The 26,514-nt window shown below is 43.1% G+C and overlaps 1 protein-coding gene across 1 annotated transcript; it reads right to left on the reverse strand.

The window, feature by feature from the left end:
• Nucleotides 1-1,883: 1,883 nt before the first annotated feature.
• ABHD17C (abhydrolase domain containing 17C, depalmitoylase) lies at nt 1,884-26,501 on the reverse strand. Its single transcript, XM_082198815.1, has 3 exons — nt 24,771-26,501; nt 8,182-8,361; nt 1,884-3,396 (listed from the first exon to the last, which is right to left on the reverse strand). Exons 1-3 carry the CDS (start codon nt 25,289-25,291, stop codon nt 3,177-3,179), a joined length of 921 nt encoding a protein of 306 aa, XP_082054941.1. The 5' UTR covers nt 25,292-26,501; the 3' UTR covers nt 1,884-3,176.
• Nucleotides 26,502-26,514: the final 13 nt, after the last annotated feature.

Here is a 26,514-nt window from a genome sequence, read left to right on the forward strand (position 1 = left end):
CTTTTTAAGGTGCCACAAGACTTCAGTTATTTTATGGTGTTGATAATAATTTGAAGAGAGGAGTACAAATCTAAATAAAATAAAAATAGCTGGATATAAGTTTAGAGCTAGACTGGCTATTTCAGAGATTGACTTGCTCCCCAGATGCTGTGGATTAACAGGAAGACATTTTCTTCTCGTGTGTTCCGGGTACTGAAAGGAAGCACCACTCTAATGTTAATTACTCTGCCCCTGCGGTTTCATGAAATCAAATCCGTACACACTTGAAGTACTGACATGAGTTAATTGCATTCCTGTCAAAGCAAGGCCACGACGGCCAAACTGAAACACAAGTACCAAGCTGTGATTTCCATTGAGTGAATAGTTCCCTCTGAGCTGATCAAGTGTCACTCATAAGCAGTTGCATTACACAAGTCAAAAGGAAGGCTTCCGTTTTAGTGTACTGTACTGTAACGGTCACATTCCTTAACATGAGGATGGTGTATCATAAATAGCCCTTCGGGGTAGATTAGGCCAACAGCAGCCTGCATCCTGTGTCCCAAGGAATGGGGGGCTCAATCGGCAAGGACGTTCAGAACAGCAGGCTAAGGATCTATGAAAGACAGCTTGCAAGTCCACTGCTGACCTTCTATAGAAATTGTGGAAGTACCGCATTTTTCGCTCCATAAGACGCACGTTTCCCCTTCTAAAAAGTAAGGGAAAATGTGTGTGCGTCTTATGGAGCGAATGCAGGGGGGAGGCAGGCAGGAAAAGCCCCCAAGAGCCGTTCACAAGCTCTGCACGGCTCTTGCGGGCTTTTCCCCAGGAGGGAGAAGGGACTGAGGCGGCCAGTCAGTCCCTTCTCCCTCCTCATGGAAAAGCTTCTCCCATAGCCGTGTGCAGCCTCTCTTGGCTGGAGAGGTTGCGCGCGGCTAAAGAGGAAGCCAAGACAGCGGGATGGATCCCGCTCACCATCTTGGCTTCTTTAGCTGCGCGCAGCCCCTCTGGCCGGGAGAGGCTGTGTGTGGCTATGGGAAAAGCCAAGACAGCGAGCGGGATGGATAAGATTTTTTTTCTTGATTTCCCCCTCTAAAAACTAGGTGCGCCTTATGGAGCGACAAATACGGTAACTGCCACTGCCCCTAACAGCCCCTAGAACATGCAGCAGACTGTAATGTGCTGGAAAGGGCCAATCTGTTCTGGTGATGTGCAAGGGGTCCAGGAAGGCAAAGTCTGAATGCCCCTGGACTGGGATACAATGGCTGCCAAGTTTAACTTTGAAAATGAAGATGCCTTCGGCTGAGTCACATCACCATGCCCTCCAACATTTCTCTGATGAAAACAGGGATGTCCTATTCTATAGTGGTAGTAATAATAACAATAATTTTATTATTTATACCCCACCTAGCTGACATTAAAAAACTTCCCCAAGCCTTCAAGGTTGTATAGTTATCTCCTTGGCTCGGGGGTCGCATAACCCTCCCAACATTCCTCTGATGAAAATAGAGATGGCCATGGAAAAACAGGACATTCTGGGACAGCTTCTGTAAATCCGGGACTGTCCCTAGAAAATAGGGACACTGGGAGGGCCTGCGCCACTGGCCCATCATTTTAGGCCAGAATAGCCTATCGGCAGCAGGGAGAAAGCTAGAGATGGTTTTCAATATGAAAAGCATGCAGGCTACTGGTGACTAATGGGGAGTCAAGATTTGAATGCAGGACCCACTGGACTCAAGCCCAACACCACAGTCATTACACTACACTAACAGCCTCCGGTTTACACTGCAGCACAATACTGTCTGTACCTCTTCCTTTGATTGGTGTCAGTAATAAAACTTATATACGACCTTTGTGTGGCCTTTGGTGCAATTTGATCATGGGACAAAGTGAAGCAAAGTCCAGTATTCTCTATTCCATGCATCCTTTATTCCATTACAATCACTGTTGTTGCATTCTGGCAACAAGAACACAAACCATAATCCATCGCAATCCATTTTTACAACAATCAGAGGCTTACAGTACATTTAAGGCCGTACAATTTGGGGAAAAAACCTCAGGCCTCTTAGTGTCATGATTTAATTGTCTTGCATATTCTGTGCGATTCCAGTGTCAGAGAATGAAAAATTTCCCCTAAACAAAAAGGATCAGTTTCAATGAAAGTTTCTTACATAAATTTGTCAAAAACAAATGTGTAAATATTTTTAGTTGTCCTGGAAATCTTATAAAACTTTTAATAGCAAAATAATGCAGGGATAAAAACTTTAACAAAATGTATTCATATACAAACCAGAATTTGTTAACTAGACTTAAATTTTAAACTACCAATCAGGAGTTATGCATAAATGTAAATACACTTATGTACAATACTTTTAAAAACCTCTATAAGGAATGCTTTACACAAGGAAATGCCAAAGTTGGCTTCTATTCAGAGTGTAAACATCATCTGAATAACTGGGTTTAGTAAATTTACACATTTTTTAAAAAGTAAAAAGAATTAAAGGGTTTAGCCGTTCAGTCATTATTCCTTTAGGAATATTTTGTAAATATGCAGAAAACTGGTGAAAGGTCATTTCAGAATTAGCCCCATTTAGAAATCTGTGACCCCGGGAAATTTTCATTAATTAATTTACTTAGGAAGGGAAGGTTGGCAAAAAACAAAGAAAAAAACACAATGAGAAATCACCACAAAAAAACCTTTCCAGTTACAATAGCACAGCTAGAAATTTTACATGGAGAATGCTCTTAGACTGGTTCCATAAATCAGTAGGAAGCTATCATCCAGGTTTCTTGCATTCCAGATTGTGGGAAGATTTTTTCTCAAAGAGAAAGTAAAAACATTATAAGACAAGCAACTTGAAGGGTTGGGTAGGGAAAAAGTTGGAAGTATTATAACTGCTAGATTAAGTAGTATCCCTCAAGTTTAGCTAGCACCCCTTCTAAAACTCCCAGCTTTTCTAGCATGTTGAAGGTAAAAAAACAATTGGGATTACAGTAGTGACTGTTAGAACAGTTTCCTGATATAAAAAGACAGTCAAGAGCTGATTGGATAAACCCTAATGAGAGGGCATTTATTCATAGTATAAAGCTATTACAGCTAAGCCAGTTAATGCATGTGCAAAAACAGGTAAATTCTTCCATTCACAGTTAACTGAGGTAAAAAAAAAAGAAGAAAAGGAAAAGAGATCAAGTAGGTTTCTTCAGGAATTGGGGAGTTCGTGAGATATGAACTGTTTTAGTCGTTCTAGGTACTGTGCATAAAGCTCTATGTCGTTGTGGCCAGCCCCCTCCACCCACAGGGGCTCCACCGCCCGGGGACATCGCTCATACATCGCCAAACCGTGTGAGAAATCTATTACTTCATCTTCGGTACCGTGAATCACCAGGACAGGAGAGGTTACTTTAGAGATCTTGTCAATGCTGAGGATGTAAAAGACAAAAACCAGAAAAGCATTACTGGTTAAGTTCAGTAACCAGAGAAAACCAAGTTTGTCATAGTTGTTTTGGAAAACTCTGGGAAAGATTAATAATAATAATAATAATAATAATAATAATAATAATAATAATAATAATTAATTTAAACCCCGTCCATCTGACTGGGTTTCCCCAGCCACTCTGGGCAGCTCCCAACAGAATTAAAAGCACAATAAAATATCAGACATTAAAAACCTCCATAAACAGGGCTGCCTTCAGATGTCTTCTAAAAGTCAGATAGTTGTCTATTTCCTTGACATCTGATGGGAAGGTGTTCCACAGGGCGGGCGCCACTACCGAAAAGGCCCTCTGCCTGGTTCCCTGCAACCTCACTTCTCACAGAGAGGGAACCGCTGGAAGGCCCTCGGCGCTGGACCTCAGTGTCTGAGCTGAACAATGGGGGTGGAGATGCTTCTTCAGGTATACTGGGCCAAGGCCATTTAGGGCTTTGAAGGTCAACACAAACACTTTGAATTGTGCTCGGAAACGTACTGGGAGCCAATGTAGGTATTTCAGAACTGGGGTTATATGGTCTCAGCGTCTACTCCCAGTCACCAGTCTATCTGCCACATTCTGGATTAGCTGCCGTTTTCGGGTCACCTTCAAAGGTAGCCCCACATAGAGCGCATTGCACTAGTCCAAGTGGGAGATAACTAGAGCATGCAAGGCAGTCCATGGGCAGGTAGGGTCTCAACCTGCGTATCAGATGGAGCTGGTAGACAGCTGCCCTGGACACAGAATTGACCTGCACCTCCATTTTGGACCAGCTGTGAGTCAAAAATGACTCCCAGGATGTGCACCTGCTTGGCAGGGGGTTGGACTCGATGGCCCTTGTGGTCTCTTCCAACTCTATGATTCTATGATTCTATGATTCCTCAGCAGCAGCACCTGAAAGATAACTCCATCTTCCACTGCAGATGCTCCTTCGCAACAAACAGCTACAGGAGAGCACTGGGTATGTTCTATGGCCCTGCTCTGAGACAATATGGGGCAACAGGGCCCAGCTATATATAAACTCAATATTTCAGAGGCAGACAACCTCTAAAAAACAACTGGAGGGAGGAAGAGAGAGCAGGAGAGGGCAACTGTCTTCATTCCCTGCTTTCTGGAGACATCTTGTGGACCATTATGAGGAAGCAGGACGGTGGTCTAATTCAATGACTGGTGTTATCTACTATTCTTGTGAAAAGGGCTCCTGGCAGGTAACTGAAAAGCCAGAGGGATACACAAGTCACAATTGTTGTCATCTGTTTCCAGCATTCTAGAAGGAGAAATGGCTAATTCAGCCTGGCCACTTCTGAAGCTTCTAAAGCCCGGATGAGCATTCATGCTGCTGTTGTTAAATTAGACTACTCTCATGTTCAGAGCTTTACGCTCTGTGTCTTTCCATCAATATGTCCCGAAAAAGAAAGTGCCATTTGTTCATTCTTTTCTGCCAACACTGTCCAACTGTGCCTGGCAGGAAGGCTACAGCTGCTCTTTCTAAGAAGCCACTTGGAGATTCGCAGTGGATTTTGGAAATTCACAATGTAAATAAGTAAACAGAATTAATACAAGGAGGTCATCGGAGGCTCACAGTTCTCAGATTTTGAGGCAGGCCTCTCTGAGGCAACCATGGGCAGTTGTTGTGGGAGATGCAAGAACCTCTTGTGAATCTTTAAAGAGGAAGAAAGCAAAATATTATGTTCAGCCCTCTCTGTGAGTACAGCATGGAGGGCTGGATGTCAGCTCACGGCTATTGCTTTTATTAAGGAGAGGCCATATTCTTAACTGAGCAAAGGGTGCTGGCAGAAATGGCTGTCCCTCCTGACTCCCACAGGAAATGGGGAACAGGGAAGGGGCCATTTAACCTTCTCCGTCCCAGTGTGCACAACATCAAAGTCTCTGTCTGAAGTCTCTCTTTGTACAACTCAGCAGCTGATGTCCATGCAAGAAGCAAATGGGAAGAACAGAAGAAACGAGACAAGCATTCTGCCAAAACTTTAGATGTTGTTCCCACCAGGGAGGAGGGGGTTAGCAGGATATTTGCTTTCAGGCTTCCCAGAGGGCACTGGACTAGATTGGCCATTGGCCTGACCCAGCAGCCAGGCTCTTCTGATTTTCTCTACCACCGAGCCATGACCTGGGTTCCCAGCTGGCTACCCCTGATGTTACCACAGCATGCAGCTCCTTTTCGATTCTTTGTGCCAGCCAGTTTCACTATGCATCATTCTGTTGGAGGCACCAGTGCGAAAGAAAAGCAGCATGGAAGCAGTCGGGGAAAGCCAAAGGGAATGAAGAATGGGGGTTGCTCTCATCTTGGATGGATGGTCATTCTTGCTGGCAGGGCAGACTCTGGGCAAGGGAGGGAGACCAAGGAGCCCCCAATGGATGGCAGCACTGGACACATCCTGCACCAAAAAGCCTGACACTCAAAGTGCCTTACACGCCTCAGATGAAGGGCAAAGTTAGCCACCACTGTCCCTCTGCCTTGCTGGCACCCCAGCCCTCAGCACCTGCCCTCCTGTCCTGGTTCTAGCCTCCACCCTACCACTCAAGGGACTCACTGTCCTGTGCCACTGCTACAGACCCCTTGGGATAACCCCACAGCCCTCTGAAGGTCTGCCAGCCACAGGTTGGGAACCACTGTTCTATGTCTTTTATTTATAACAGGGTAGTGAACTGGTGTGAGGATGCAGTGAGGACTCAGAGGGATCCTTCCCCAAATATATATTTCTTTTAAAATGTATCTTACCCTTGCTAACTTACGTTTTGGAATCCTTGACACAGCCACAAGTGGGATTCTCCCATACATGTATTAATAACACTTAATGAAATTATGTATGCAAAGACTTAACAGCAAGATTGTCAGTCCTCACTTTTAGAAAACTTGAGGGGGGAAGTCTCTCCATAATTAGTGTCATTCATCCCTAATCAGGCATTTCAGCAAAACAATATTTACAGCTTGCAAAACCACTGGAAGGCATCCCACTGCCAGCTCAGCTGCTTGGGAACGCAGCATTCAGAAAGCACATTAGCCTCACTTGGTATTCCTAACCACACCGTTCTGCAGCTAGAGAAATCTACAGAGACTATCGGACATCAGCAAACACAAAAGATTTCTGTGTAAACTGCAATGAACAATTTTCTCTCTCTTACAAGGACGGGCGGGGGGGGGCATTCGTTCAAGTACCAAAGCATTTAACAGATCAAGTGAATTCAGACCACTGGTAAGAAACAGCTCTTAAGAAAGCAAAATAGAAAGTGAATGATATAATACCTCCGCTGTCTCTGCCCTGATGTTTTTCACCTCCTATTTGACTTGGCCTATTTCATCCAAGCTCTGTTCCAAACCTTGTGAATAATTTTTAAAAGCCTGAATGTTCAGAGGAAGAATTTGTCATATAGTAAATATTTGTAACTGTTAGAGAGGCAGGAGGGCAGAGGAATTATACCAAGACACGATAGCAAAAGCACATAATCCCAGCGCACCCCACCAGAAACGTCCCTCCAAGAATGGATGAACTGCTCCAGTTCAGCTCCGGTTCTCAAAGCGTGGCCCATTCATTTCAGTGGATCTTGTACAACCAAAATGCTTGTGCTCTGGACCATTTCAAACTTGCTAACCAGAGAGTCTATTAAGTGCTATGCATTCCCTCAGAACAAGACACAGGAAACCAGTTCAGCTAAGTGACTTTTCATATTCTGAAGGTGGGGGTGGAACTAGAACATCCATACTGAAGTGGGTGCCTACTATGGAGGCAGAAATGGTTTTTGTAACCAGTCATTGACTAATATTCAACCACCGGTACAAGTTGCATGCAATTACACCCACCATTCTCACCTTCAAGGTCAATACAAGCTGAACTACATATCCTCTTCACAATTCTCCAGTCCAGTCCAGTCCCCACTCCCTCCAAAGTGGAACAAAGGCACACCCCACAATATTTTTAAAGAACACGCGAAAAGCATTTACAGGAGAAACACAGAATACCTTTGGTTTGCAAAGGTCAGCAGTGGATCCACACTCAAGATGCCAATTCAAGTTAAGAAGTATATAGCAATATGTGAACATTTGAAGATATTTCTGTTGACCCAGAATGCTGGCCCATCTTGCCAAGCATGATCAACTCTGGCTGCCAGCGTCTTCCCACAGTCTCAGAGGTCACTTTCTGCTCTTCACCGCCTCTGGAACTCCCTTCCCATGGAAAATCTGGCAGTCCCCTTCTCCCGACTACTTTCAGGCAGAATTTTAAGACACTTTTATTTCCCCAGGCCTTTTGAAGGGAATAGTTACACCTAGGCACTGTGATTTTTATAGATCATTTTCATTATTGTATGCTGGATATGGTTTCAGCAGATTTTATGCTACTTGCCACCCTGGGCACCCTTCAGGGAGGAATGTAAATTTAATAAATAATGTGAAGGTGCCAAGCAGTGAACATGGAACCCTCCTGGTATGCTTTGCAGGTGGTTACTCCCAATGAGGCCACCCTCATTAAATCACCACCAACATACTTCATGATAAACATTAAATGAAGGATATATCTAGAAGAAAAAACCCTCAAAGCACCACCGAACAGGGGGCTTTCTACCCTCTAATATGCTGATATTCCTGAGGCCACTACATCTACTCTTGGTTACGTAATGTACCCATGTTCCTTGCTTAGTTGTTGCCATTTTGAAAGGTACATGTCCAATTTAAGTATTATAAATGAACAATGGCTTCCTGGGAGCAAGTTCTGCACATACCTTGGGAAAGCATCAAAGCAGTATGTTTTCCTAGTGTCCGGGAAAGCTACTCGCAACCCAGACATCAAGGGCGAGTGAAGGATTACAGCGGCACACTCATACCGAGATGCCAGGTCCACAGTGGGAACGGTTCCAATACTCTGTCCGTACAGAATGATGTTCTCAGGACTGACCCCATACCTGTAAACACAGAAAAGAGGAAAAGAGAAGTGTATTTTGTCTTTGTTTTTTTGTTGTTTTTTTTTTTAAAAGGGTATTCCAGGAAAGGGGAACTGGTGTTTTTATTCTCTAGATGTAAAATTCATATTTATTTTTTTAAACTGTCAATTCATGGGATTTTGAAGGTCCTTGCAGCCAACACAATGCCCTCTAGATGTTGCTAGCTGGGACTTATGGGAGTTGTAGTCCACAACATCTGGAGGATACCACGTTGGTTACTCTTGTTTTGTGTGGATATATGATATTTTAAGTGTTCAGTACTCTTGTTAGTGCTTTCAGTTCTGCGTGAGAGCTCATATGTAAAACACCCACTTGCCCACTTGGGATACAGAAACAGGAATGCACATGGGGAAACAAATACGGTGGGAGACTATCAAGCCTGCAGTTGGACAAGACCTGCCATTTTGACTTGGACCATGAAAAGCAGCTGCTTTGCTGCATAAACAAATTTAATATATAGCCACATTAGTAGAAATGCATTTGAGGTCAGGGACACCAACTGTACTGCTGCTGCTCAAATGTGTTTAGTTTTAGCCAAGTGCAAAAGATTTGTATGGTCAACCCCCACAGCTGTTGGAGCTTCCAAGCCCCACATGCAGGTGGAAAAACAAAGAGAGCTGAGCAAAGAAAGGAAAGCAAGAAAGCAAAGGAGATCTTGACAGCGAACTGACTTAGTGCAACAATAAGAAAAAGTTCCGGGAAGCAAGTGCATTAAAAAACATAGAAGAAGAAGAAGAGTTTGGATTTGATATCCCGCTTTATCACTACCCAAAGGAGTCTCAAAGCGGCTAACATACTCATTTCCCTTCCTCCCCCACAACAAACACTCTGTGAGGTGAGTGGGGCTGAGAGACTTCAGAGAAGTGTGACTAGCCCAAGGTCACCCAGCAGCTGCATGTGGAGGAGCGGAGACGCGAACCCGGTTCCCCAGATTACGAGACTACCGCTCTTAACCACTACACCACTCTGGCTTCCATAGACTTCCATTTTCAATACTTATGATCAAGAAGCAACACTCAGAATTCTTTACTAATGCATTGAGTGGCTTTGAACAAATAATTATTCCTTGTTCAGTTTCCCTGCTTGCAATATGGAAACCACTATCCATTTAATAAGGCTGTTGTGAAGATACATTGTGAAGAAAGAACTACATAAATTCTACATAAAGAGTAAATAGCCATAAGCAGGACAAAATTTTAGCAAATATATCTTATATAATCAATAATGCAGGATTTTTTTTTGAGGGGGGTATACAAGACAGCTTCCCAGATGCTACTGAATATTCAACAAGGAAGTTTTAGAGTGCTGCTCCTGTACAAAAACATTTGACCCGCTGTATAGCTTGAAGCAGACTGTCCTAGTCAGCTCTTTGGTGGTCTATCTTAGAGAGAGTGCCCAGTGCATTTTCAAGGAGACTTGCTGAGTAGCTACTAAAAATACCTTCCTTGAATCAACAGGGTTGTTGTCTCTTAGAAAAACAGAAAACCCAATGGAATGTCCAGGTTGAAATTTATGGGTATGCAACTGAGTTGCTCCTGTAAAGATCATCTCCTCAGAACAGTCCCAAAAACAACAGATGGAGAGCACATTAAAAAATATGGAAGGGGGGAGGAGCACAGTGGAAAGATACTACAGTTTACTCTTTAGCTTTGTATCCTAAACAGTGTGTTGAGAAAGGCTGGCTGCAGTTACGAACAAGGTATTATTTATACATAGTTCAGCCAGAGAGTAGAAGGGGTGAAGGAAAAGGTCCAAAAGGTTCATTGCTCCAATGTACTTTATTGCTTCCTCTAATAATTCTTTTCAGCATTTGAACACATTTTTTTATTCCAAAAAACAGGGAACTGCACAATTCTGCAGAAACATTGGTCTGGTGCACAAACTGAGTGTTTGTCATATCAAGCGATAAGTTGCATGTTTGAGGGAGCTGTCACATAGCTAACAATCCTCAGCAGAACTGGCACATCTTCTCAAATGCAATGCTTTTCAATGGAGTGACGGTTCACACATTCAGCTGCCTATCATCAACTGCAGAGAAATCATCAAGCATGTGTACACCACCCCACAAATCTACATATAACCATCACACAGCCTAACCTCAGGTGTAATTAAAACTCAGCAAGTTCAATGGGATGCACGTGAAGGAAGAACGTTTACTCTTTCAGCCCTAAATGATAATGATCCACATTTTAAGTTATAGGTCTTGAGAACCGTAACTGCAGAAATATCGGAAGAACTCTTCAGTTTAGAGACTGCTGTGATTCTCTGGTGCACTTGGAATGGTTCAATCCAATTCAGCTCAAAGCCTCCAGCCATGTCCCAATGCACGTTGCTCTGATGGAGATTAAGTTGCGAATCTGAATATTTGTTGCTAGCCAATACTGGTTAGACTCACGAATTATCAACGAATTATTTCAGAGTAGCATACCCTTTATTCATATCCTCCATTTGAAAAACAGTGTTTCTGCCCTATTTACTCTGAGTCAGAAACTAGTTGTACTGAAGTCACAGCAGGGGAAGAGCCATCTCTGCAAAAGAGACTGCTATAGTCAGTCTCATGGCCACAGAACCCACACAATGAGGCAGAATGGGATTGATTATGGGTTAAGTCCATTTCGGCCATTCTTAAAGTCATTGTGTGATGGCACTAGACACCTTTCCATACTATGAATACTGTGTCTCCTTCTTGTTGGATGGGGTGTGGGGAAAGGGTTCATTCATTCATTTGTGGTGGGAATGTAAGGAGAGTCAATAATTCTGGACCTGGGTTTTCTCAATGATAGTGACTATTACTCAACAACATTTGTCTCCAGATCCCTTCTTTCTTTATCTAATTATGCTAATCCTCCCATAACTTACAGTGGTGCCCCGCAAGACGAATGCCTCGCAAGACGAAAAACTCGCTAGACGAAAGGGTTTTGCGGTTTTTGAGCTGCTTCGCAAGACGAATTTCCCTATGGGCTTGCTTCACTATTAGCGGCTTAGCGGCTATTAACGGCTTAGCGGCTTTAAGAAAAAGGAAACAAACTCGCAAGACGTTTCGTCTTGCGAAGCAAGCCCATAGGGAAATTCGTCTTGCAGAACGACTCAAAAAACGGAAAACTCTTTCGTCTTGCGCGGCATTCGTCTTGCGAGGTACCACTGTACTACTACTCCCATGACTCACTCTTCATTGTGGCTGGGCTATATAGAGTCGTCTTAAAATCTTAGCTATATGGAATTGCATCTCTATAACAAATTTTTTTAATACTGATTATGCTCTGTGTACACTTCTGTTATTCTTTGTACGATTATGTGCTTGTACATATGCTTATGATAAATCAATTATATATATATATCACCCCTCCCCACCACACAATGCTTCTGGATTGGCTAAGGCAAGTATGAGGAGCCCATGGCCCTCTAGGTTTTGTTGGATTAATCCAAAACATCTGGAGGGCCACAGGCTTCCCAGCCCTGGACTAAGGGAACTGGAAAGCACTTCTTAGGTGGGTCAGATTTAGCCCTGGATCTACTGGTTATTGGTCCCTACTGTAAGTTTTAAAAGCATTTGTGACCCATGGGTTAATGGAAACAGCATTTAAACTTAAAAATTACTAGGTTTTCTTGCTGAGCCATCCTCGTCCTTGAGACAGCATAAACACAATGTCCACAATTCAAATGTCTATGCCATCTCTGTTGCCACAACAACATTTTCTTTGTATAAAAACCCCCCAGCTGTTTTGACTTCGTTACTGGTGACATAGAGAGCTGGCCACAGGCAAGTGTCTTTTGCCCCACACCCTCCACAGGTTTTTAAGGTACTATCACAATGTGAATCCTTGGAATGGGAATGAAAATGTATAATCAGGAAATAGCCAGTCAAATCTGTACACTAAGTTAGGATCTTCTAAGTAAGCCAATCTTGAAAAAGTCTACGGCAATTTTCAACTGTATCTGTACAACAAAACTAACCTGCACTCCAAAGGTTTTAGAGAGCTAGATTGAATGAATTCATTTGACTGGCAAACGGAAAAAATGCAAACATTAACAATAATTATCTTAAGAGAGCCCGTCTCAGCTGGCCCTACTCAAGCACAGGGGTCAGAATGTTGAAGCAGCTTAAGTTCTGCTAATATTGAAAGCTGCAGCCCAGAACCAGTTTTGGTCCATAGTGCAGAGGGAGGAAGAGAGACGATACACAGTTCCCACTTAGGCCTGAAAATCCTTACTTACGTCCAAACCACCGCCGCCACCACTAAGAGAGAGTCCAGTGGCTGTGCAAGCACCACAAGCACCATGCATAGCACTTATCACACCTACCAATGCAAGAGTAGGGGGGATGCACAATGACACCATGGTAGAAACCTGTAGGGCCGCAAGCAGAAGTCTGGAACTGGCTGGAAACAGAAGGAAACCACAAACTAACTTGGAACAAAAACATGGAATGCCTCCTGCTATAAATAACCAGGGGAAAGTGAATTCCCTCCCCACCCCCACCCCCCAAAACCTATGACTGTGCAAGCAGCTTCTCTTGTGTTGAATGCACAGCACAGATCTGCAGAGTTCACATGGCAAGACCAGGGGAGAACCAGAAGGTATGGAAAACAGCTGTTCTTTCTGCATTGGTATATTAAAACGGAACTTGGCGTACTGCGCTCAATTCCTGTGTATTTGCTCTATGGCAGTTAGCATAACACACACATTTACACTAGCTGCTTATTTAGGAAGTAAATACGACTATGACTGCGGTGCTTGGGTGTTTTTCTCTTAATGATACGAATGAATGGAAGAGTTAGTTTGGTTTGCTACAAAATATACTTGTGTGCTTCAAAGAAAAATATCCTTGCTGATGCTACCAGGTAACCCTGCTGTGATGAAGCTACATTGACACCAGAAGACTGTCTATTCTGCTATGAAGGAGACTCCGGTGGAAAGACTATCAAAGCATTTTCTTCCTTAAAAGTTCCAAGTCCGACAAATAAGGATGCAATGGTTGAGTCCCTAATTTTACTTTCTTTTCATTTGACTCCTGCCTTATGTGTGAAATGTACACCTGGAGATTTAACACTTTAAGTCTAGACAAGTAGCTGAGATGCTGTACAGTAAAGCAGAGAGGAAACAGTGGTATAAACAAGATAAAAGGGAACTGCCATGCCTTTGACAGGTCCTGCTTTCCCCCCTCCATTAATGTTTTTGCCTGACTGTAAATACATTCTTGAACTCTGATCATGCCTCTAGCTTGTCTGGTGGAGGGCAGACAGAGGTATGGGAACGTGTGCAGAAATTACCCTACTGTATAAAGATAACATTCACATTTGTTGTTCTGCCTCTGGCCCTCCTCACCACAGGTATGTGGCCCCTGGAAGGCTGCCCAAAAGGAAATGCAGCCCTGGGGGTGAAAATGGCTTCCCGCTCCTGCCCTAAAGTCTAACAAATTTAGTATGGCGTAAACCTGCAAGGACCACAGTCCAATTCAGATAAATGAAGTGTATTCCAAAATTAGCAGGCGTTTATGCAGATGGTGGGAAGGTCAGAGCAAAATTAAATGCATAGAGAAGAGAGATTGTGCATGTCTTATGAATTAACTTTTACTACACGACTTCCCTAACGTTATGGCTTCATTTTCCAAGGAACAGCGAGAAGATAAACATCGTCTAATATCATATCAATGTACGCAGCTTCATTTAGAAAACCACACACAGAGCACTAAATTCACTTTAACTGAGTTAGTTGCATTTAATTAAACATGCCCTGTAGCAAAGGAATGTTAGCAACAGAAAAGCTTACTTACCACAGGCAGCAAGGATTTGCTGGTCACTAAGGAATCCCTTCACTGACCGAAGTATCAATAATTCAGAAGAGCTGAGCTACATTCCATTATATACTTTTAACTGGATTGGTGTATGAGTTCTATACAAAGCTACTCTCTGGGGAATTTTTCTGCAACAGATACCCCCAGACAAAGTTATCTTCCCTGATCTTTAGGAAAGTGCAGAATTCACGATGTTTTCTGAAATAGGAAACATGTGTCTCTAAACAGTCTTGCTATTTGGATTCCTTATAAAAATACACTTTCTCTGGCTTTTAAGTAGCCACTCACCTATGGTAAATAGTGCTCTGAGAATATATTTCCCCCTTGATTTAGAAGTATAAAAAGCACTGTAGAAGTAAATCAAGAGTCTCCAGGAAACCAGAATGGGTTTTTTGAGCACATGTATATGCAATATCTTTAGTAACCTGCCTATGTGTAGCAGTCTTAGTCTCTGTAACCAGATCATTTGCCTGAAACAAAAAATGTTTCAGTTTTTACCAACCGAAAAGTTGCTGCCTTTTCTCCTTTCCAATAGACGGTATTGTGACAGCAATTTAAGACTGTATAAATGGGCAGATTTTTTTTAAAGTGAACTAGCAACTTCTGTGAGGGACGCAGGTGGCGCTGTGGGTAAAAGCCTCAGCGCCTAGGGCTTGCCGATCGAAAGGTCGGCGGTTCGAATCCCCGCGGCGGGGTGCGCTCCCGCTGCTCGGTCCCAGCGCCTGCCAACCTAGCAGTTCGAAAGCACCCTCGGGTGCAAGTAGATAAATAGGTACCGCTTACCAGCGGGAAGGTAAACGGCGTTCCGTGTGCTGCGCTGGCTCGCCAGATGCAGCTTTGTCACGCTGGCCACGTGACCCGGAAGTGTCTTCGGACAGCGCTGGCCCCCGGCCTATAGATGTGAGATGGGCGCACAAACCCCAGAGTCTGTCAAGACTGGCCCGCTCGGGCAGGGGTACCTTTACCTTTACCTAGCAACTTCTGTAGATTTTTTTATTCTTAGAACACAACCACCACTAAATGTGGTGCGTAACAGACTAAAACCAGGAAGAGATAGTCTTCTGTCCTGAAGTGCCCAATCCCAGTTAATTAAAATCTTGGATTTCTCAATTGATTTCTATGGGTAATTTCCACTTCTATCCCTAGGACATTTAAAAATAGCTTCTCTCAGTGTGAACCAGGAAATTATATATCCAGACAATGATGGATTTCCTTCCCATCCAGTTTTTATCCATGCAACAGTCAGCCAACCTTTTTCAGTTCTGATTAAGCAGGGTTCGCCCCCCCCGAAGTTTTTTTATACTATTGCAAACTGATTAAATTTACTTATACAGTGGTACCTCAGGTTACATACGCTTCAGGTTACATACGCTTCAGGTTACAGACCCCGCTAACCCAGAAATAGTGCTTCAGGTTAAGCACCTTGCTTCAGGATGAGAACAGAAATCGTGCTCTGGTGGCGCGGCAGCAGCGGGAGGCCCCATTAGCTAAAGTGGTGCTTCAGATTAAGAACAGTTTCAGGTTAAGTACGGACCTCTGGAACGGATTAAGTACTTAACCCGAGGTACCACTGTATGCTGCTTTTCAACAATGAGCTGTGCCCAAAGCAGCTTACAGCAAACATTCATAACATCAAAATACAGTGGTACCTCGGTTTAAGAACTGCCCTGTTTACAAACTATTCGGTTTAAGAACTCCGCAAAACCGGAAGTAGTGTTCTGGTTTACGAACTTTACCTCAGTCTAGGAACAGAGGCCGAATGGTGTAAGGGCACCAACAGTGGGAGGCGTTATTAGGGAAAGTGCACCTCGGTTTAAGAACTCTTTTCGTTTAAGAACGGACTTCCGGAATGGATTAAGTTCATAAACCGAGGTACCACTGTACTTTCAAAAATGAAAAAAACCAAAAACCCAACTATTCAACAAATACAGAATAAATTCAATACTACAAGAAGAAAAATCCACAATCTAGGTTTAGGTATATAAATACAACACAAAATAAGAGTTAAATGACAATAAACGATACTGATATCTCCTCATATGGGGCTCTTGCTGTTTTAGCTACTAAAGCAATGACACTTAAAGAACTGATTTTGAATTATAACATTCAATATACTTGCCTGAATCATTTTGCTTCACTGGTCATGCAGTATACTTTCAGGAATTTTAACGTTAGCTGACCAACACAAGCATTGTAGAACAATTATGGATAATCTACCACTGCTGATAATCATATGCAAGAAGCTTGGGACAAATTTCCTTTAGTACTGCTAGTAGTATTTCACCCTCACTATAGTAGATTTTGACTAGTGAGCTAGTCCCCTTCTCTCTGAAAACATGCAAGCCTTTTCCTACCCCACCCCCATCCATAACAATAGTTACCAACCCTTGCCATGCTTGTTGGTCATATTAACATTTCTGACATCAGTTATCACCAATATGTGATTCACTTTACTGTAACCTTGATTACTTGTACAGTGGTACCTTGGTTCTCGAACTTAATCCATTCCAGGAGTCTGTTCGACTCTTGAAACAGTCTGAAAACCAGGCTTCTGACTGGCTGCAGGAATTTCCTGCAATCAAGCATAAGCCATGTCAGACGTTTGGCTTCTGAAAAACATTCACAAACCAGAACACCTACTTCCGGGTTTGCAGCGTTCAGGAGCTGATTTGTTCGGAAGCCAATCTGTTCGAGAACCAAGCTACAACTGTATAATATATGTCTGGTTAATCCTACCAGTTAATCAGAAAGTGCTAATCCATCCCACTTTGCTATTCAAAATTGTAGCCCATGTCTTCCTATGGGGGCCTGAAGGAATAACTACTACATCCTGAAAAGAACAGACATCCATATTTACAGAACATTCCATACAAGTACTAGGAAATCCTAAGTATGCTGCAGAAGGTCTGCCCAACCTGTTGCCCACAAGCCAAATATAGCCTACCAGCTAAAGAAGAAGAAGAAGAAGAAGAAGAAGAAGAGGAGGAGGAGGAGTTTGGATTTGATATCCCGCCTTTCACTCCCTTTAAGGAGTCTCAAAGCGGCTAACATTCTCCTTTCCCTTCCTCCCCCACAACAAACACTCTGTGAGGTGAGTGGGGCTGAGAGACTTCAGAGAAGTGTGACTGGCCCAAGGTCACCCAGCAGCTGCATGTGGAGGAGCGGAGACGCGAACCCGGTTCACCAGATTACGAGACTACCGCTCTTAACCACTACACCACACTGGCAGTTCCTACTTTCCTCTGCCACCTGCAAAGTAGTGTTGTTTTCTGCAGTCATAAACTGCACTCACATAGCAATCTCTGAAGCCCCTCTACCTTCCTTAAGTGGCTCACAGCAGCCTGTAACAAGCAAGGGTATTTACAGGTAGGAAGTGTATTCGGTTACACAGTTCTCATCAAGCTGCCCTAAAACAAAACCACGCTGGTGCTATCAAGCCAGCCTGTCTGCAATCTGAAGTTATGGTCCTAGAGTATTTAGGCATTTGAAACCAGATGCAGACCTCGCCAAGATATCCAATCCAGCAATTTTCAGAAGCTTGTATCTAGGCAACTTGAATGCTTGAGGAATCAAGCTGGTCAAAAGCACGTGGCTCTCCTACAGTTTGCAGGCTGTTGTACTACAGCTGCAGATTTCTAGTGAGTTACTGTATGCAAGGTGCAGTTGAGAGGTTTCTATGTCCAGTCTGCAGAGCAGAAACAAGATGAGGACCCAATCCTGGACTCTAAACAAAAAAACAGAAACAAAACTCAGCTATAAACAATTACAACTCAGCTGATGACATCTACTACCAGCTGGAAGGCCAAAAGTTCACTCTATAGGACCCATCTCTCTGAGGCCTAAAACCAGCCATCTCAGCTATTTCCTGATGTACATTTAATGGTCAGCTACTGTGTATACGACACAATCAATTTATTCCATGATGAATAAAAAGGCTACAAGACTAGTCTGGAAGAAAATAAGTACTTAATTCCTAGAAGTGAACAAACAGCACCTTTTCTTAAAGCCGTCTATAAAACAGATGCATGAGATCATTAATAATAATAATAATAATAATAATAATAATAATAATAATAATAAATTTTATTTATATCCCGGCCTCCCCAGCCGAAGCCGGGCTCAGGGCGGCTAACAACAATAAAACAGTACAAAAGTACAGCACAAACAACACTCTAAAATCATTCATTATAAAATTAATTAATTCAAGCCACTGGCAACCATTGGGCCAGAGCTCCGCGAAGATTGCCGAGGGAGGGAGTCAGGCTGTGCCCTGGCCAAAGGCCTGGTGGAACAGCTCTGTCTTGCAGGCCCTGCGGAAAGATGTCAAGTCCCGCAGGGCCCTGGTCTCTTGTGACAGAGTGTTCCACCAGATCAGAGCCATGGCCGAAAAAGCCCTGGCTCTTCCCTTCAGGAAGGCACCCACAAGAGAGGAGCTACACTAGTGGCCAAAATTGTGGAAACCTTTTGAAAAAAAATGTATTTCCAAGGTTTGATGGCTCATACACCACTTTCTTTTGGAGTAAAACCATAAAATTATATATCAATGGAAAGATAATTTAATGAAGAATGCACTGCAACAAAGTTTGTTCAATTATCTGTATTCTTTCAAAAGATATTGCCAAATAACCAGAAACAGGAGTGTTTAGAGAGCCAATCAGGTGTCATCTGGCTTTGATAGAATACAGGTAATTGAACAAACTTTGTTGCATTAGATTCTTCATTAAACTATCTTTCCATTGATATATAATTTTATGGTATGACTCCAAAACAAAATGGTGTTATGAGCCATCAAACTTTGGAAATACACTTTCTCCAAAACGTTTCCACAATTGTGGCCACTAGTGTAGCTTGGCAATGCCTAATTTAGCTTGCAACACTTGGACACACGGTAGTGTGAATGGGACCATGGCAAAAGAGCTTCGGCAGCTACATGGTGTTTCTTCTTCCCCACTACAGTATTGTACTGCGCTTGTGGAAGGACACTCGGCTGAGTTGCCTTTGTGGTAGCATCTGAACCCAAATCCTTAGATCTGAAACACACTACAACACTCAAATATTGCAAGCTGTATTTGTTCCTATGTTGGTTTCTAACAACCTCTTGGTACTTCAAAAGTAAGACCAGCAGAAATGACTAAAGCCTAGTTTTTGTTTCCACACACTTAAGGGCCATAACCTCCTTCAGTATCATTTGGAAGGGATATTATGAAGCTGTTTTTCCCCATGCCACAACCTCAAGTGCTTCTGAAAACTGCTTTGTGCCCTCTTGGCATGTGGCAGGTTAACACGCCACGGCACAAACCTGTTATTAAAAAACCACAGGGACTAGGGCTTTCTACTAATTTAGCACGCAAACAAGTTTTTGCTGCAACATGACTTAAGAGCTTGCCTGTCGTGTTTCTTTTTAGGTCTGGTGTGGATGTGAGAATAGGCTATGGGGCAGCAATAAAACTGCTAGCACATTTGGAAAGCTATGCAGGGTCTGGTATGGTTTCGAATTGAATAGGGAACCATATGTTAAGATCCCTGCATTGCAGAGGGTTGGACTAGTTGACCATCAGGGTCCCTTTCCAACAATTCTATTACCAGTTAACCATGGATAGGAAATGGGAAACATGCTGCAGTCTCTTCCCTGCTTACAGTTAACCATGGTGCAGTGTTAGAGCTAGACTGACCCCAACCATGTGTAACCACTAGTCAGGACTTGCAAAGAGTCCTGGTTCCATTTATTTTATACCTTGAACTACCTGAGCTCTATATTATACTCCATTTCATAGAAGCAGAATCATAAATATTCATCACCAGACAACATGGTGATCATTTTCTTTCCATCTCATAGGAAAACACTGATCTGTCCATTAACCACCAGACTTTGCTACTGGAAAGTTCTGAATACCTACAATAGAATTCTATGAATGTTTACTTGGCAGAAATTCTGAAAAGGGACATTTCCAAATAAATGAATTTAAAACTGTACTCCAAGCAAATTGTCTTCCTTAGTAGCCTTGCTATCTTTCCCCTTGCACTAAAGAATATTTTTAAGTTTTATGACCAAAGGACTTATTTATGACCCTAAAAAAATGCTCTATTTAGACATGGTTAATATGTTGTTTAAGCAACCAGTTGGTATCATGCTTAATTAGGAAATTTTGAGTTTGTTTTTAAAGTCCTTTCTCAGTTCATTAAAAAGAAGAGTTAAGGCTTTTCCTCCCTCTATTGCAGAATTGGAAACCTGCGGCACTCCAGATGTTATTGGATTCCAGCGTTCATCAACCCTAGGAAGCCTCACCAATGATCTGGGATGAACAATCACCTTGAGGACTACAAGGGTCCCCCACACCTGTTTTAATGCCTTGACAATGTGAATGACTGGTGGTTTACTTTTAACTTTATAATAAGTTTTGTTAGCACTTATATCAAGCAGCCTTGAAAGATTCCACAAAGGTTTACTAGCCCACCTGCACTTATATTAGTGATTTATGACAGACTGATGCCACAAAGGGGGGAAAGAACCAGTTCTCTGATTAGCAAAAGTTTCCCTGTTTGGTTGCTTGCAAGAGATTGTTACTAGTCATAGGGAACTAGGTACAGCTCCAAGTAACTATGTGCATTTAATTTCTTAAAACCCACATATTCAGTGTAATCTTATAGATATATTCACAGAAGAAGCTAAGTGCCACTGAATTCAATGGGACTTACTGCCAGGTAAGTGTATACAGGACTGCAGCTTTAACTGTAACAAAAATATAGGCCAGCTGTCTTAAAGGGTTATCACTCTTCTATTTATTACTATTCAACTTGGGAGATCTCAATGGAATGATTACACGCATAATGAATTTCTGGAAATTTAGTTGAGCAATTAAATGCATAATCTGTGTTATATATAAATGCTAAGTATGGAAGAAAATTAAGTGCAAGCTGTTGTTCTATTACGAGGGGTGAGAGGAGACAAAGAATAGGCGATAGGCACCTATTTAGCCATCATTTATGCACAATAACACACAGCTAGCCTAAGGTACTTTTATATTTCTACCAAAATTATTTTCCACTCACTGAAAACCAGATGCAGAGTTTAGTCAAGACGTTAAAGATCACAATCTCAAATAATGAATACGATGCCATTTTATATTGTCTGCAGTAGAAAGAAAGAGGCAATTGTTAAAGTCCCAAAGAATTCAAATGCATTCAAGAATGCAATGTAAAAAATCCTAAGTAGATTGTAGTTAACTGTATACCTTGGCCAAAAGCCGGATTTAATTTTCTCCAAGTCAGGCTGAAATGCTCTTCACTTGTTCACATAATGTCATTAAGAGGTATTATTGAAACACACCATAAGCCTACAAACAAAAATCTATTACAGCAGGCAATTTTGTTATGAGATTACTTTTCATATCAAGAATTTCCTCACACAATCAAAACATACAATTTAAACTCATACACCCAAGTATTCCATTCTTCAAAACAAATCGAGGCAGCGTGACCTAAATTAAATTAAGCCTTTAATGTCGCACAAGTGAAGGTTGCTAGACAAGGAACTTTCAGTGGGAAAGCATTTACATTCTATTTATGCATTTACAACATTTATAATCTGCTTTTTAGAATAAATGTCCTCAGAAACTGGCTTCTACAAGACTAAATACAATTACAAATCACAAAAATACACATGAAAAAAACAACCCAGCTAAGTCATAAAACCAGTCACACACCATTGCTTTTAAAGACCATTTAAACATCACTAAAAATCAATAGGATCACAGCACTTATTTAGAAAATGCAACCTGAAATAACTTAGTGCCTGCCTGAAGGCTTTCATATAAGGTGCCTTATATACACCACCCGGGAGATAATTCTGTAACTATAGGGCTACTGCTGATAATACCATCTCTCTCATGCCCATCTATCCCAATGAGAACTCACTGGCTGGCAAACCAGTAGAGCCCCCAAGGCCCATCTCAAAGCACAGGCAGGCTAGTATCAAGGGTGGCCCTTTAAACAGCTTAAGGCAGAAAGGTGTGTGCCCACTTTAAATCACCAGATCAAGATTTGATGCCAATGAACAGTACATGGGTCCATCAAACCCACTCAGGAATCTTAAAATAAAGTACCAAGAATGACTAGAGGAAATTAGGCATAGAACTTTACAAAAAACAAATTTACCAGATCTCAGAAACCAGCTTCTAACAGTACATTCATCAGATGCCAAGAATCATATAAAAACAAAAAGGCCATATTAGCAAGATAGCTTCCTTTAAAAATGTGAATGCAGCCTCTGTCATTAGCTAGTAGTCAGCTTGCATGCCATTCATAGGAAAAATGTGGCACACAATTGTTTTAATACACCCCACCGCCAAATACTCAAGACAAGACTGCACAGATTTGAGATGTTTCAGTGGCCAAATGTCCTTCCTCGTGAATCCAGTCCCAAATCCCCTATGGGCTCCTTTCTGCCCTCTAATATTGTTCAAATTCCATCCCTCCCTGACTACTCCCTGAACATTCATTTTCAATTAAGACACAGAGCCTCCCTTGCTCAGTTAGCCTCTTCTCAAACTGAATGGATTATCAGTGTTTCTTATTACATCAAACACATGCATAACCTGTGTTAATTACATAACTGATTATTCTGTTCATGAGGAACATGCTTCCTGGGTTAGATAAGTCAATCCTAAAGAAAGCTAAAGACAAAATGTCATGTATTTGAAGACAACCTCTCCCACTAGTCAAATCTCAAGCCCATAAAGGTGAAAACAAATCTTTCTGAGCTGAAAGGTCACAGTTGTCTCATCAGGATAAGTATGTTTGTTTGGAGGGAGGAATGGGGAAGAAGAACACTTTCAGTCATTTATACAACCTGGGTTTCCACATGCAATGATGGGTTCAAGAGCCTCCCAGTTTAAATGAGTTTAAATCAGAGATGGGGAACTTTTGGCCTTTCAGATGTTTTGGGCTTACAACTCCCATCATCACTGACCCTTGGCCATGCTGGCTGAGGATGGTGCAAGCTGAAGACCAACAACATCTGGAGTGCAACAGGTTCCCCCGACCTGATTTAAATGCTTGGGACAGTAAACAAAGCAAAGTCAACAACATTTTCACTTTTTTCACAGAGAACAAAATTACAAGACAATAAACTGGTTTCCATTTGCGAGTGAAAAGTCTGTATACAGTATTGAGAAACTGCAAGGAAACATGTAAGACACATAAGAATATAAGAAAAGGCTTTTTGATCAGGCCAGCCGCCCTTATTTTCCAGCATCATGTTCTCACAGTGGTCAACCAGATGCCTATGGAAAGTCCACAAGTAGGACCTGAGCACAACAGCACATGCCACTCCTGAACTTTCCAGGAACTGGTAATCCGAAGCATACTGCCCCTGACTCCTACCTCCAAGTAACTGGTCTTCTCAGCCAGCAGCCAGTCTAGCACAGCCTTTCAACATTTATGCTCAAAGCCCCAAATCAAACAAGTTGCATTGAGGGCAAGATCTGTCTTGGCGTCGCTGGAGCAAATACTCAAAACTACACCATCAACTACCTGCCAAGAACTAAATCTAAAGTAAAGACAAAGCCCTAGAAACAAACACTGATAGAAACTTCCTTGTTATAGGTAGTTATCAAATGTACCTGAACTTTGGATCTTTTAAAAATAGACAGACTGTGTGGGTGAAAGGTCTTTGCATAAGTTCATCACGTACTAAATAGATTAAGAACTCTGAAGAGTGCAGCACACCAGCTCTGGTACTCCCATACCCACCTCAGTGCTGAAGATGCATCATAATATGCAATGATGCAACTGGTACATTTAATCCTTGGTAATGCTACTAAACAAAAAAATGCTACTAGCATTCTAAAATGTCATATTTTACCCTGCTGCACTGTCCAAGAATACAAAGAAATCTTGATGTATAATAATTAGCCATTACTGTTCTCTTGTACCATTTAGCTGTCATGAGTACATACAACAAGCTATGTTCTATCCCGCTGCTGGAAGCAGTATGCGTTTGAATAGCAGTTGCCAGAAATCACAAGTGGCTATCGCACTTAAGGCCTGCTTGTGGTGGTCACTATGAGGACAAGGTACTGGACTAGATGGGCTTAAATCCAGCCGGGCTTTCCTTATGTTTCTTAACACCATGTTTTTACATTGAGCATTTCTTGCTCCATGATCAGAGCAGCAAGTCAAGAATACCACCACCTTCCAAAATCTAGGATCTAAAGATAGTTTAGGTTCAATTAAGACCCCAAGCATTCCCCACCACTCCAACTGTAGCTTGCAATGCTATGCTACAAGTTGCTTTTGAACACCCTCTCAGTTTCAGGAGAGATTCGCTAAAAAAGATGGGGGGCTGCCGTTCAAGGAACATAAACTCCCTTGAATGTCAGGAGCTTGTATGATTCTGAGGTCATGTAACTCATCATCACAAAAAACGGGTGGAGTGGTCAACTTTATTGCATCAAAGGAGGCCAGTTTACAGTGATTCCACAACAAGGGAAAAGTATAGGGTCAAACAAGCAGCCCCAAAGAAATTAGAAATACCCTCCACCATTTTCATGGGCATGTTTACCCAACAGCCATTTACCTTGTTCTGAGGGCCTGCCAAGCTGCATCGATGTCTGCATAAAGGTTTTTTTCAGATGGTTTACCAGTGCTCACTCCATAACCAGAGTAATCATACGAGAAAACATTGCAGTTGATGCGGGAGCCTAGACCAATATAGAAGCTGCACATCTGGCCCAGGTCAACAGCATTGCCATGGGAGAACAGCAGTGTATACCGGCTAGAAGGAGCACAGCGTACAAACATGCATCCCAGCCGGTTATCCCGGGCTGTGCGTGAAAAGAAGACTTCCACGGCATCCAGCTCTCTCTGGGAATACTGCCAGTCCGCCCGCTCAGTCAAGTGCAGGCTGCAGCTACCTGTCGGCGTCCCCACTGAAGCAGCCCCACCTTCCTGCTGTTCTGGTTGCATCACAGTGTACGTGGGCTCTGGGGGCAGAAAAGCCAGCTTGGCAGCTATGCGGCTGGGGCAAGGTGGGCAGCAGAAGAGCCAACATAGCTCGCCCAGAGAGAAACCGTTCATTCTGGGGCCTTGTTCTGGCATCAGAGGCGCTTGATGGAGAACTGCACCAAGGAGAGATGGAGGGAAATTCACAGCGGATACGGGATGAACTGTCTCACCCCAAGCTACACAGGCTAATTGCAACCCGTTTCATTAACTACCAGTCTAATTACTAGACTACTAGTCTTCCACACCCAACAAGCCAACTACCTGCAGGGAAACCCAATATGACACCCAAAATTCAACACCATTCTCTAGAGCTCCTTGAAAACTGCCTCCCATTCAAGCCCTCACAAAGTGCTTCTTTCTTCCAGCAACGTGAAGCCGCTTAAGTTCAATCTTTACACCCTGTAAGACCCTCCACCTCATGCGCTACCAGGCCCTCCTCACCTCCCAGCATTAAAACTGTCACCTAACCCAGATTTGGAAACCCTGCATGGCCCCAATACAATCCTGTCACCAAAGGAGCCCGAAACGCACAAGGATTTGCTCTCCCGACCTGTGCTATACAGATCTATCTGAACTGAATGGGTAGAAGAAGCCTCTCCCAGAGCTCAGCCAAAATACGCGGTCCTCCCCCACTTTAAAACACACACAATTCCCCTTCAAATAGAAGACCATGAACCCTCCAAATAAAAAAGACCTTCCCAGTTCTTCCCAGTATCTACCTAGCCCTACTCTGAAAACCTTCCCTTCTATAGAGTCCCATAGGGTCTCTAAGGAGCCTCGCCCCTTAATCGGCTGAAGCCCACTTGGCCCAACCTCAAAAAGGGAAAACCTTCCCCCCCCCGTCCCTGCAGACCCCTCAGCCTCTCCCTCCTCAAAGGAAAGCCTCACCAAACACCTGAGCTCACTAGGACGCCCCCCTTCCACCTCCCTCCCCACACTGACGACCTAACCAGGCTCGCGACCTCCAAACTGCTCCCCCTACACTGACGGAGGCCTCGAGGGGACGCCTAGCAGAGCAGGGCAGGGCAGCAGCAGCAGGAGAAGGAGGCCGAAGCCCGCAGGGGAACAGCTGGAAGTCTGAGTGTCTGCCTGTCAGTCAGGGGAGGGAGAGTCGCCCCGCTCCCGCTCGGCCGCAGCTGCTTCCCTGAGGCGGGCAGGTCCACTTCGGGCAGAAAGAGAGGCCGGGGGGTCGAATGAGGGCTCTCACACAGAGCTGCCGGCGGCGGCCATCACGTCTCGGGTCCCTCCTCGTCTTCTTTTTTCCTCACCACCTCCCCCCTCCCCCCTGCGACACCACTTCCGGGTTAAGGCCCGCC

This window comes from Podarcis vaucheri (genome assembly GCF_965113315.1).
Source record: "Podarcis vaucheri genome assembly, chromosome: 14".
Lineage (NCBI taxonomy): Eukaryota > Metazoa > Chordata > Lepidosauria > Squamata > Lacertidae > Podarcis > Podarcis vaucheri.